Genomic DNA, 14,189 nt, shown 5'->3' on the forward strand with positions numbered 1-14,189 from the left:
CCTGCAATCAAGAGGGTTAGCTGGGCTGGGCAGTGAACTACCTCCCTTCTCCTACCTATGATGGCTGTGGGCTTCACCAGCCTCACCACCTCCTCCAGGGAGTTCACTTCAGGATGGTCCTGGGCAAATACCTCCTTCTCATGGTTTAGGTTGCTTCTGCCCTGCAGGAAAAGGAAGAACGAGAAGCAGCTAGAGTGAGAAACTCCAGGGAGGGGCATGGATGCATTTGGAGACCTGGAGCATTTCCTGCTGAGCCCTGTGCTTTGGTCTGAGCCAGTGGTGGGCCAACTCATTAGTCAACAGAGCCAAATATCAATGGTACAACGATTGAAATTTCTTTTGAGAGCCAAAAATTTTAAACTTAAACTTCTAGCACCACTTCTTCAAAATAGAGTCGCCCAGGCCATGGTATTTTGTGGAAGAGCCATACTCAAGGAGCCAAAGAGCTGCATGTGGCTTGTGAGCCGCAGTTTGCCAGCCACGGGTCTGAACCATCAGGATCCTTGGGACCTGCCCTCTTGATCAGATTTCCTGGTAGACCCGAAGGTAGAACTTAAGGATTTTTAGTGTGTGTGTTTGTGTGTGTGTGGTGCTTTTATTTAACCCAAACCATCTATGGAGAATCTATAATGCCTATCTTGGGTCCTGGCTTCCTGGGCCAGAACAGATAGGCCCTCAGGAAATACGAGTCTGACCAAGACCCCTGGCCCCAAGGCATCCAGCACCCAGGTCCAATTGGGAGATGGGACCTGAAGAAGCTAATCTGCATGTATTTTATGAGCCATTAGCCTCCCTGTGAACAATACCAGGCAGAGGTCCAGGACAGGCTTACAACGGCGGCTACACCAGACCAGCCAGATTGCTTCCGTTTCACCTAACAGAAGTCGATGGGTGACAGACTGGTAAAGGGTACAAACGTTTCTATTGACTTCTTTGGGTTGCTCTCCTCATGCAGAGTGGAGAGATCAGCTTGAGAGATCTTTTAGTAGGGTTGGCTCCATGGGGTTAGCAAAATGATATTGAAAGATGGGCAAGAGGAAAGTGTGGCAGCCTCTACCTGTGCCTGGATTATGCTCTGGAATGACCTGGGGTGGGAGGAGGTGTCTCCAGGCCCCAGTTCCTTCCAGCAGTAACCTGGCTCTATGTGGAACAATAGGAAGGTCAGTTTATACTGGGGGGTCTCTGCTATTCTTGGTTGGTGGTCCCACATACTTGCCCTGTTCCTATTTCTGTTTTTTATTTTATTTTATTTATTTATTTATTTATTTATTTATTTATTTATTTATTTTATCTCTCACCGACATTCTATGTTAGTGACATTCTGGGAATAAAAACGTGGAGCTCTGAGTGAAATCCTAAGGGAAGAGGTCATCTGATTGTGCCCCTCATCACATCCCAGTCAGAAGCTAGACTGTCTCTCTCTCATTCACTCTTTCATTCATATGTCAGACATTAGTTATGCACCTACCATATGCCAGGCATTGACATAAGGCTACAGAGACTAGTGGGGAGACAAACTAGCAAAGGGGCAACTGCCCTACAATGTGGTAAGTGTAATTAATGGGGAGGGGCTACATGAGCATCGATGTAGTAAACTGAGACCTAGATGCTCCGAGGAAGCTTCTTGGAAGGGGTAAGATTTGAGCTAAACCAGAGGGTGAAGGAGGAAATGGATGGGACGCCTGGAATTGAGAGTGGGTGTGAGGGAGAAAAGAAGGGCATTTTAGGCAGAGGAACAAAATGTGCAAAAATGTGGAACAGAGCGTGTGTTACTTTTGGACATGATTCATTATGGTTGGAGGTTAGTGCCAGTCAGGGAGTGGTGGGAGATAGGGCTGGATGGGCACACACACACACACACACACACACACACACACACACATATATTCTAAGCTGCTCTTGGACGAAAGCAATTAAGAATACTTTACAACGAATCTTTTGCTTTGGAGTTTTTGGTCCTCTATTCTGTCTGGGCAGTTTGTCCCTTGGCGACCTCATCTGGTCTACTTCCAGTAGCTGAAGGTATCAGGAAGCCTCCGGGCCTGCATACTGACAGTACCTTGACAATGAGTCCTTTGGAATCCACCATCCAGATCTTCTTCGTGGCCTCTGCCTTGGGTATGCCTTCTTTCTCTAGGGCCATGACGAGGAGGTGGGCGATGCCCATGGCTGCCTGGGAGGTATCAAGCGGTGAGTGCTCAGACATAGGGCGAACAATGACTCAGCATTTACCAGATGTTTCACCAAGATGCTTTCTCCTTCCCCCTTACTTCCGGGAGACCCAGTTAAGTCCTTCCCTAAGTCATCCACAGGCTGGGGCCCAGGCTGCTGCAATGATCACATCACACCTGTGATTCTTCCTCTTCTCGGAACCTCAGAACACTTCCCGACTTGACACCCTAACACCCATACTTTTTTTTCTTAAATATATTTTTTATTGATTTCAGAGAGGAAGGGAGAGAGAGGGATAGAAACATCATGATGAGAGATCAATGAGAAGAGAGAATTATTGATCGGCTGCTTCCGGCATGCCCCACACTGGGGATTAAGCCAGTAACCCAGGCATGTGTCCTTGACCAGAATCAAACCTGGGACCCTTCAGTCCACAGGCCAATACTCTATCTACTGAGCCAAACCATCTAGGGAAAACCACCACTCATTTTTATTCTCTGACTGGAACAATAGTATCAAGGCCCCTGATGGCACCTACCTCACCTGCACCTTGGAAAACGAACGTGTGATTGGAGAGCTTGTTCTTGGTGATTCTCAGAGCAGCCAGGATCCCTGCCACAGCGACGGCGGCTGTGCCTGCAACGGAAGGGACTGAGGTCAACCTCTGGCAACTGGGTCCCAGCCCCCAAGAGAAGACTTGGCAGAGTTTCCCATGCCTAGCCACTTTTCTTAGCCTGTATAGAAGTTAAGCCTGAAGGCATGAAGGGTTTTAAAGCAAATCCATGCCCTCTTTTGCAAATAGCTCCTGGGAAAGATCAGAGAGTCAAGTGCTGCTACAACTATCATTTGTAATTGAAATGACAAGGACAAATAAAATGGAATCCATAATAAAGTGTAAGCCTCATAGAAATTTTTTGTTTAAGGTTAAAAAAATAACCATATTAAAAATGAGGCCACAAACTAATCATGAGACATTAAGTGACCGTATGATCTGAGCTGTCTATCTTATCCACCATGTCATATGGTTGGCTGTGCCCAGACCATCATCAAATGGCTTGAGCTGTCCAGAAGGTGTGAGTTCCATGAGCAGGTGGCTCAGATTTGTTTGACACCTACTCCTGCTGCATGACTTCTCTCTCAATCCACACCTAAGGCCCCAACAGGAATTCCTCAAGACCAGCTGACCAAGGAGAAAATAACTCGGACTTGATGACAGTATACTTAATGATCTACTACTATCAACCAGAAGTGTATGGTTGTAGTTTCACAGACACAATATACAGGTATCCCTAAGGATATTGGTGAAGGAAATCTTTTCAATGGACAACTCACAATTCTTTAATTTTCTTTGTTAAAGCCATTAGTGTAGACCTTACTTGTTCACAATAAAGTAATTGCAACTGGCAATGATTAGCCTCTACAATGGTCCAGGGACAGGAAATTAAAGGAGGACTATTTATGCTTCATTAAAGTTGCACAGATCAAAGAAACCGATGTTATCTAAGGGTGGTGAGGGAGCGGTGAAAAGTAAAACGTGCCAGCACACACTGCATTTTACAGACCTACAACCCTTCTGGGAAAACTAATTCCTCTCAATATAGACCAAACAAGCCATAACATGTTTTTACCCTTTGACCTCATGCTTCTACTGCTGGGAATCTATGTATGGAAAAACCCAAAATGTATGTCCTAGGGATATTTATGACAGTGTTATTTATAATACAGAATGACTGGAAATAACAATCACCTAATAAAGGAGTAATGGTTAGTAAGTTATCTATTGTAGACTATATTGCAGCCATTAAATATGATTATGAAGATGGTTTAGCAACATAGGCAATGCCATGAAGATAGCATATTGTTCTAAGTGGAACAATATGTCTTTTCTCATTTCTTAAAATTTTTGTTATTCATGCTGCATTTATGGAAAATTAAGATTTGCTTTTTTTTTTTTAATTCTCTTCTGAGGATATTTTTCCATTGATTTTTTAAAATATATTTTATTGATCTTTTACAGAGAGGAGGAGAGAGGGATAGAGAGCTAGAAACATCGATGAGAAAGAAACATCAACCAGCTGCCCCTTGCACATCCCCTACTGGGGATGTGCCCGCAACCAATGTACATGCCCTTGACCGGAATCGAACCTGGGACCTTTCAGTCCACAGACCGACGCTCTACCACTGAGCCAAACTGGTTTCGGCTCTCCATTGATTTTTAAAAAAATATATATTTTATTGATTTTTTACAGAGAGGAAGGGAGAGGGATAGAGAGCTAGAAACATTGATGAGAGAGAATCATCGATCAGCTGCCTCCTGCACACCCCCCACCGAGGATGTGCCCACAACCAAGGTACATGCCCTTGACCGGAATCGAACCCGGGACCTTTTAATCCCTAGGCTCTATCCACTTGAGCCAAACTGGTCTCGGCTTCTCCATTGATTTTTAAAGAGAGTGGAGAAGAGAGGGAAAGACAGAGAGAAATGCCAATGCATTTTGATTGATTGCCTCCTGCATGGGCCCTGGTCAGGGCCCGGACCAGGGAGGAGCCTTCAATGAGATGTGTTCCCTTGACCAGAATCAAACCAGGGATCCTTCGGTCTGCAGGTCAATGCTCCATCCACTGAGCCAAACAGCCAGGGCAAAATCAAGACTTTTGAAGGAACTCAATTTGCTCAGTTGAGCTGCTACAAGTCTTGTTCAGCATGAGAACAGTTTAATGGAAGCTTCCATTTCCTTGTAGGTTTCCATCATTTTCTTAATTCCGGTGATGCCTTTCCCTGGATTCAGCCCTTTGCACCGGTCCTTGTGTAGTTCATGATGGTGTGGCAGCGACACAGAGAGAAGGGGTTTGCAGCTTGCCCAGGTGCTCCTCCGTAATATTGTTTCTGGAGTCAATCATCCAGCGATAGGATGCATAAGAACCACAGGCCCCAACATTTGTCTCATCCCCCCAGGAGTTAGGGCAGCTGGTGCTACAGCAAGCACAGGAAATGCACTCAGACAGTCCACCCGGTTTCTCCCGGTCTTCTATGGACAGCAGAGCTGCTGTTTGCCTTCCTGGGACTCATCCTTCTTCTTCAATGGATTTGCACTGAGTATAGAAGTTGCTCAAATCAGGAACAAGATCTTTTATCACATACAGATGTGGAAGAGCGTCTATTTTTGAGACTTTGTTGAGGTTGGTGTCAATCCTTTGGGTGTGAGGTAGAGTGTTGCCTCCATTGATGTTCATTGTGCAAGAACCACAGATACCTTCTCTGCACGACCTTCGAAAGGTCAAAGTAAAGTCAGTTTCATTCTTACTCTTTTTAAAAAAAAATAAAATATATGCCGAAACCAGTTTGGCTCAGTGGTAGAGCATCGGTCTGTGGACTGAAAGGTCCTGGGTTAGTGTCCGGTCAAGGACATGTACCTTGGTTGCGGGCGCATCCCTGGTAGGGGGTGTTTAAGAGGCAACTGGTTGATGTTTCTAGCTCTCTAGCTCTCTCCCTTCCTCTCTGTAAAAAATCAATAAAATATATTTAAAAAAATAAAATATATATTTTTGATTTCAGAAAGAAAGAGAGAGGGAGATGGCGCCTCTGCTATCTTGGCTCCTGATGGTGAGCCCCATTTTATATATCTTAATGTAAAGACATTTATTTATTTAATTCCCCATTCTTTCGACATTGTTTCTGTAAGTGCTGACTCTGACTAATATGTAGCTTGTAGCTAAACAGCATATTTTATTAGAATCCTACGAACTAATTGCAGAAAATACAGACTCTACCTTCAGGAGAACATACGGTAGAACCAGGATGACAAAGACCAGAATGACGCACACCAGACCATCACTTGACCAGTTTTGAAATCCTTATCAGAAAGGACTATCCTGGCCTGCGTGTAGAGAACTTTACAATCCCCACCCATTGACTTCTTTGTTCTGCTTTCCCTCTCCCTCCCCATAAAAAGCTCTGTCTGCACTGAAATGTTGAGATGGGCTTTGGACAAGAGTCCCCCATCTTCTTGAGATGCTGCCATGCAAATAAACCTCTTTCTTTTTTAACCAGTACCTGTCTTACCAGGTTGGCCTTCAGGCAGTTGGACCTTGGTTCCGTTTTCATTATTGTCCCCATTTTACAGATTAGAAAAATGAGGCACAAAGCAGTCTGCTGAGTTGTCCAAGATCACATAAAATAATGAAGCTTTGAACCGGGGGAATCAGGCTCTTGGGCTTCTGCTCATAATCCCTGAACTACACTTCACTGAGTTAGTAAGAAGGAGGAAAACCTTAAATAGTCTACATATCATGATTCTAATTATAAAAAACATACACAGAGAATCTGGAAGGAACTACAAAATACTAATGGTTGGAGCTGGGAGTATGAGTGAATTTTCGTTTTCTGTTTTCCCAAGGGGTTTGTTTTTGTTAGTTCTGGGTGGAGCCTTCTCCCAGAACATGGGTTGGGTTCATGCCTGGCTTATAGGCTGTGTGGTGGGCTGAGGTAGGGGCTCAGCAAACATTCATGGTCGCAGGCAGCAGAAGGCAGGACCCGAGGCGGGCCATACTCCCAGGCTCTCAGCCTTCACATACCTGGGGCCCAGAGGGACTGCTGGGGTGTCCGCGGGGTCCAGAGCCAGGGCTGAGGACCCCGCGGACTTTTTAACACTGTGTGAGGGTCCCGAAGGAGCTCAGCGTGCCTTCACTGAAGGCCTGCCAGGCGAAGGCACCACTGCGGAAGACAGATGAATCAAACCTGGTCCTTGCACTCAGGGAACTCCTGGTTTCTACAAATCACTGCAACACAGAGGCCATTGTTTCAAAACCATTGCATTCATTCATTTATTGATTGAGCATAGATTATATACCAGACTCTAGGGCAGCGGTCACCAACTGGTGGTCTGTGGGCAACCACTGGTTTAAGGAAACCTTTGGAGTGTGCTGAGGATACCATTGGTAACAAAATAGGTTCGTTCCTGCTTCAGAAAGAAAAGAGCTACTAAATGAGTGTAAGTGTGATGACTGCTGCAAAGCTGTTCCTGACGCTCTTTTTGTCAGTTCACATGTAGAAAAGTATCACTATCACTCTCAGCCCACCTTTGCAGCTTCATCGCTCTGCATGCACCCTCTGTGCCAGTTGCACCATCCACCATTCCCTAAGAGGCCATTTCTATTTTTTTTTTTTTTTCACTTCTGTGCTTTCCCTCTGCTGTGTCCATGAGAGAGAAATATTGATTGGTGGCCTCACGCATGTGCCCCGTGCTGGGATCAAACCCTCAATCTGGGGTTGTGCCTGACTGTGAATCAAACTCATGACTCTTCAGGGTGCAGGATGATGCTCTAACCCACATGTGTCAAACACAAGGCCCGCGGGCCAAATCCGTCCCGCCAGGCCTTGCAATGTGGCCCGCACCGCGCTGTCATCACTGCACTCCGCTGCGTTTCCATCACAATGACAGTTTATGACTGTTCAGTAAACCATTCGGCCCGCGATTTAGGCTGGATTTTAGATTTTGGCCCCTTCTCTGATTGAGTTCGACACCCCTACTCTAACCACTGAGCACACCTGCCAGGGCTCTGATATCTACTTTTAAAATATATATGTATATATTTTTAAAAAATATTTTTATTGATTTCAAAGAGAAAAAGAGAGGCAGAGAGAGATAGAAACATCTCAGTGATGAGAGAGAATCATTGATCAGCTGCCTCCTGCATGCCCCTACTGGGGATTGAGCCTGCCACCTAGGCATGAACCCTGACCAGGAATGGAACTATGACCTCCTGGCTCATAGGTCGCCGACGAACCACTGAGCCACACCAGCTGGGCTGATGACCACTTTTTATCTAAGCTGGGCTATGTCACAGCCAGGCTTATCACTGTACTGCATTTAAAAGGAACGCCAATCTGACATCCAAGAAAGCATAAAAAAGTGGTTTAGATAGTTATTTGAATCACTGACAGAGATGGTGAGATTTGCATGGCATGAACCTCCTCCCAAGTCCTCCAAACCCCAATGTCCATCGTTTTCTCAAAGTCCACTTATTGTGGTAGCTATTCCCCATTTTTCCATCTCCCTGCAAACAACCTCATCTGTCTTATTTATTTATTTATTTTTTGCCTCTCAAAACCCACTTTCATTTGTCCTTCCAGGTCAGAGTCTGTAATCCAGAACATCTCCAGGTGATTTATATATGCCCATTTAAGTTAGAGACTCAGGAGCTGCAGGGGTCTTCAAACTTCTCTCATTATGAGAATCACCTGGTGGAGGTGTTAAAACACAGATTCCTGATAGCACTTCTTATAGTTGGGATCCGGGAATCTGTGTTTTAACAACTCCATCAGGTGATTCTCATAATGAGAGAAGTTTGAAGACCCCTGAGCTAGAGACTTCTCTAGCTGAAGTACTAGCTTCCTTCCACTGCACAGAGAGCGAGTTTTCTGCTGATTGTATTTCAGAACTGCCTTCTGCCTTCCGAAATGAGAAGTTCAAAGCACCTGCCATCAGATGGCGCCAGAGATATTTCATCCCCAGAACTCCTCCAAACACTGCAATCTTGATGGGTCTTTTCTTTCTTGGGTGTTAAATGTCTTTTGTGGTTAGAACCTGCAGGTTGAATAATGGCTTACCTGCAAAATACAGAAGTGGCCCATTATGGAAAAGTGAATTTTCAGTGCTAAAATCCAGTGCTGTATGGGGATTGGAGAGAATAACATCCAACAATTGCACAGAAAAGGAAATGAGGCCAGAGAGGCAATGGCCTGCCTGTCAGTCACCCAGTTGGAAGCAAAGCAGGGAAACCTGGTGCTGCTTCAGGGTCTCGGCAGCTCAGACAGCCTTTCCTGACTCTACAGGTGAAGGTGGCAGGCGCAGCATTTATGGGGTTTCCCTGGAGGAAAATGGAGGGGTGGGAGGTAGAGGGAAATGAATTTAGGCAGTGGATATAAATGTTCAGCTATGACTCTGGAAGAGGCAGAAAACACGAAACTATGGGAAAACTTCAATGAAAGGATATCAGGCAATTGTCATTTAGTGATCACTCTCACCTGACCTTGGCTCTATGCGATGTGCTAGTATGTGCTTACCTGCATTTGCTCATTGAGTCTTCACAACAACTCTGTGCAGTAGGTTCTATTCCCCTCTCACTTCCCTCTCCAAAGTGGAAAGTGAAGTTTGAAGAAAACAGAAACTATCAGGAGAGAACTTCTGAATCCTCTCACCACCAAGTCTATAAACCCTCCTCCTCCAAGTCCTTATGCTCTGCCATTCCTTGTCTGACAATGGATGAACTGCCCCGGCTCCTAGCTAGAGCTGTCTCCAGGTTTGTGTGTTCAGATCCCATCATTTTTTGCCAACTCAGGGAATTTGTCTTGTAGCTCCCTCCCTTTTTTCTGCAATATATCTCTATTCCTCCCTGTCTCCTGGATCACCGCCATCAGCATACAAATATGCCATAAAACTCCATGCTAAAAAAGCCTATCTTGCCCCTGTAGTTCCCACCCTATTTCTTACTTTCCTTTAGAGCCAAACTCTGCTAAAGAGCAGAATTTACTCATTGACTCTGTTTCCTTTTGGTCTCCCTAAAACCCAATCCAATCAAGTGACTACTCTCTATCTCTTGACAAGTCACTAGCACCTCACCTTGCCAAATTGATTTATTATTATTTTTTTTATAGAGAAAGAGGAAGGGAGACAAAGAGAGATACATCGATGTGAGTGATAATGTTGATAGTCTGCCTCCTGCACGCTCTCTACTGGGGATCTAGCTGAAACCCAGGCATGTGCCCTGACCGGGAATTGAACCTGCAACTTCTCGGTGCATGGGAGGACACCCAACCAACTGAGCCACACTGGCCAGGGCCCGCCTTGCCAAATTTAGTGGTCAGGCCACAGCCCTCCTCGTCCTTGACCTCTCTCTTAGCAGCATTTGACTCTGTGGCTCATTTTTCCTTTGGGAAACTCTTGGTATTTGGTTTCTGGAACCCACACTCATGGTCACCTTTCTGGGATCTTCCTCTGAGTCCACCCTCTGAAGTGGCAAGTTATCCTAATTACAGGCCCAAACTCAAGAGGAAAACAGCAGTTCTTCAAGCCCATATTAATATAAAGTGTGGCAAGTAAAGTTATCTTTGGGGGACGCTTGGGTAACATGTTAGGGATTTAAAAGTGGAGAGGAAGGAAGCTGCTTAGCTCTCTGGAGGAAACCCCCGGAATAGCCCCGGGCCCAAGGATATTTTGGAATGTGCTGTAAATGACACGGCAGCAGAAAGTGTGCCTGGTTATTCCTCCTTCATGATGAAAGAAAAACAAATCTCCCTCAGAAACCGGTTTGGCTCAGCGGTAGAGCATTGGTCTGCAGACTGAAAGGTCCCAGGTTCGATTCTGGTCAAGGGCATGTAAGTTGGTTGCGGGCACATCCCCGGTAGGGGGTGTGCAAGAGGCAGCTGGTCGATGTTTCTCTCTCATTGACGTTTCTAGCTCTCTATCTCTCTCCCTTCCTCTCTGTAAAAAATCAATAAAATATATTAAAAAAAAAAAAAAAAGAAAGAAAAATAAATCTCCCTTTTCTGAGGGAGCTTTCCACAATTGCACTTCCTGCAAACTGGGTACTGGAGGCTGTAGGTTCAGGAAATATGCACCAAGGGCAAACTGAAAAGGTGGTTTGTCTTCTGCTTTCAGTAGTCACACCAAGTCAAAGGAGCTTCCATGCTAAGCAACAGATTATTGGAGAAAAGAGGAAGGAGTGGCTGTTTCTCGGGTGAGGCCAGGCTGTGAGCAGGACAGGGAATTAAGCTCCCTGGGGTCTGGCCAGGTGGGTTGGGAGGCCTGGGGCCCTGGGCGGGCACTCCCAGGCCAGGCTTGCTTCCAGGAGCCACTGGACTGCAGCCATTCGAGTGCTCATTAGCCACTGAGTGTGCTGGGGCCTCACTGGGCTCGGCTTTGGGCACATTAGATGAATGAACAGTTTTGTTCACAGGAAGTTCACAGCATAAAGGTTCAGAAAATTCAAGTTCTCCTTATCGGATATGAAGCAAAGGGCTCCTCTGACTTCCTCAACCCTGTTTCTGTGTCATGCGGGGAATTTTCTGGAGCCCTCAGACTCTCTAGAAGGCACTTCCTGGCCTATGGAGAGGGTGGGGTTAGGCCTATTCTGCTGCAGTTTGGGAGGAACCAGAGGAATGGTTACCACCTTCTCTGCTTCTTTGGGGATTTAATGGAATCAACAGGTTATGGGGTGGGAGAGGGGGTGTCTCAGAGGAGCCAGGATCAGATGCTGGAGAGTCATGAGAACCTCGGGATTGGGACAGCCTCAGAACACGGGGCTAGTTTCACTGTGGGGGAGAGAGAATAGAAAGGTGTGTGTGTGTGTGTGTGTGTGTGTGTGTGTGTGTGTGTGTCTGGCTGTCGCAGACCCCTGACAGCCAGAAATAACTCATAAACAGGACAAACCGGCTAAACAGTTTTCAGAGCTGGGCCATTCCTTTTCTCCCACCCCTTTCCTACTGTGGCATCTGAGCCCTGTGGTACTGAGCAGCGTTCTGCATGGTAGGTGACCACCCTCTAATGTCACCTCCTTCCTGCCCCGGGAAAGGTGGGGACAGGCTTGGCCCTGGGTGCCGTGTCCTGGGGGTGGGGAGGTTGAGTCCCTAAGGACAAAGAGAAATGAGCCAAGAGCAGAAGAGAGTTCTAGACAGAGGGGCCAGCACATTCAAAGTCTCAGAGTTGGCCCTAGCCGGTTTGGCTCAGTGGATAGAGCATTGGCCTGGGGACTGAAGCGTCCTGGGTTCAATTCCAGTCAAGGGCACATGGAATTGCAGTTCGATCCCCAGTAGTGGGTGTGCAGGAGGGCTGCCCCTGCCCTCCTGCCCCCTCCCCGCCCCATGGAAAGTCTCTGTGCCCCAGGCTGGTTTCTGGGTGCACAGGGCTGCCGCCTGCCCTGACTCATCGCTGGCAGCCCCCTCCGGAATGTTGCAAAAGGCCATAGGTGACTTTGTTGTTTCAGCTGGGACCCAGAGGCCTCCCTGCATTGAGGAGAGGAGAGACCGGGAGGAGGAAGGGCAGGAGCGATGGCCAGGCCTGTCCTCTCAAAGGAGCCAGGTCCAGGACACCGCTGGCCAGTAACCGTGGGCGCCTGGCCTCCCTAATAGCTGCCCCACAGTGTGTGGTTGGGGACAGAAAACCCAGTGGCTTGCCAGCCCCAGAGCGATCTCCTACCCACCAGCCTTCTGTGGACTGCCTTGCCCAAGGCCCGCCTCATCCCCAAGGCCAATGGTGCCCGTGTAGTATGTCAGGCATCGTCACCCTCACACGGTTAAGTTTTTGAGTTTTCCGTTTTGAGCCATAGAGCTTACCTGCCAGACATTGGATTGAGACAGGCCCCCACTTTTCTGCATTGTGGCTCTGGCCAAATGGCTTAAATCCTTAGGGGCTCCAGCTCTAATCCTTAGCTATTGTTACCTGGGTTTGGATCCTCTTAGCTCATTTGATGCAAAGCTGTGACCTGTGTGAGCCTCATCTGCAAAAGGAGGGGCTGGCCAACCTTTTACTCCCGAAGATCAACACCTGGGCCCCACCAAAAGCAATAAAAAATAAATACCCCGCATGGCATCGAGGCTGTACAAAGTCCTAGGAATGGCTCACAAAGCTCCTTACTGGGAACGCCTGGATGGGGAGAGATGACCCCTGAGGGACCAACCCTTCCACTCTGGGTTCACATACTGGCATCTCCACAGCAAGAGGCAAGGGCCTTCAGGTATTTCTGGTCCGCAGAACAGGTGACCAAGTTGAACCTGAACTCGAAGATGCTTCCCGCTCCTTGGCTTTTGGAGTTCCCTGGGGCTGATGTCTTTTAGGGCCACCATTCTGAGGAGTATCCATTCCAGCCAAGATATGAGGAGGATTGCTCTGATTCCCTAACAGGAATACATCTTGTGTTTTGGAAAATCCGAGAGCAAGTTATTGTGGCCAGGGAAGACCATTGTTATGGCAGTCTTAAGCGCTGGTACTTTCCATTATATTAGCTTTTTAAATGTTTACAATAATCTTCCAAGGAGTTATTATCCCCATTGAACAGATGATGAAACTGTTCCAAGGCCCATCCCAAGAGACTCGATCTGCTCAAGTTCAAGTAGCTAGGAAATGACAGTGTTGCTTAGTATTTATTAAGTTATTAATATCAGATATTAAATTATATAATTTTTACTTTCCTCTGAAGTAGCAATGATCTCCATTTTATAGATGAGGAATCTGAGGCTTAACAAACTTAAGAGACTTCTTTGAAGTCACAGAGCTAAGAATTAGCCACGTGGTAGTTGAAAGCAAGTCTAGCGGTCTTTCTTCAACAGCTGTTGGCAGCAAACCAGCTACCAGGGGCCCCCTCTTTGGCATCCAGGAGAGCCTTGTCAGGAGGCGTTCATCCTCGGGGGCTTTGTCGGGTCGGGTAGAGACCTACCTTGGATGTCATCGTTGAACATGCAGTACTTATGGCGGTACTTGTTAAGCAGGCGGAAGGCGTTGGCATTGGCAAAATCTTCAAACTGGATGAGGCAATTTATTCCAAACCTGTGGGGAGGGAGAGGAAAGAACTTGTGACTGCCTCTCGAGGCTGATCCTAGCATTCCCCAGCCTGCACTGGGGTGGGAGGCTCCAGTGTGGCATGGCTCGTTCAACTGGAGGTCTTTGCCACCCGGCTGGTACCTGGACTCCGGCCTCTCCCTGTCCAGTTATGGATGAGATGGGAAAGGGGGAGAGGAAGGGCCCTGGGCTTGGTGGTCAGTAGAGCCCATATCACTGTCTCTAATGAGGGCTGGTGGCTCCCAGGGGCCATGGATGGCAGACCCATGTGGGTGGAAGGGCTGAGATGGGGCTTGCTCTCTCTGGCCTGTGGCCTGTGGCCGGTGGCCATCTGGAATCCAAGCAGAAATCTCATTCTAAACTCAGTGCATGCAGAGAGCCCAGCTTCTCCAGCACCAGGGCCTGGGGAGCCACTGTGGCCTCCTCATGTGCCCTGGATGCATCCCAAAGCCCTAGGTTCCT

The 14,189-nt window shown here is 47.2% G+C and overlaps 1 protein-coding gene and 1 pseudogene across 4 annotated transcripts in view; both read right to left on the reverse strand.

Moving 5' to 3' along the window:
• ME3 (malic enzyme 3) overlaps positions 1–14,189 on the reverse strand; it is a 165,470-nt gene that overhangs the window by 4,806 nt on the left and 146,475 nt on the right. For all 4 annotated transcript variants that reach the window (XM_045577575.1, XM_036427142.2, XM_045577574.1 and 1 more), the window contains 4 exons: positions 13,606–13,715; positions 2,711–2,808; positions 2,060–2,173; positions 56–161 (listed from right to left, as the gene is read on the reverse strand). In XM_045577575.1, coding sequence (XP_045433531.1) covers positions 56–161; positions 2,060–2,173; positions 2,711–2,808; positions 13,606–13,715 — 428 coding nt within the window. The remainder of the gene's footprint in view (positions 1–55; positions 162–2,059; positions 2,174–2,710; positions 2,809–13,605; positions 13,716–14,189) is intronic.
• Positions 4,688–5,511, reverse strand: LOC118713012 (annotated as a pseudogene).

This window comes from Pipistrellus kuhlii, unplaced genomic scaffold, assembly GCF_014108245.1.
Source record: "Pipistrellus kuhlii isolate mPipKuh1 unplaced genomic scaffold, mPipKuh1.p scaffold_m20_p_9, whole genome shotgun sequence".
Classification (NCBI taxonomy): domain Eukaryota; kingdom Metazoa; phylum Chordata; class Mammalia; order Chiroptera; family Vespertilionidae; genus Pipistrellus; species Pipistrellus kuhlii.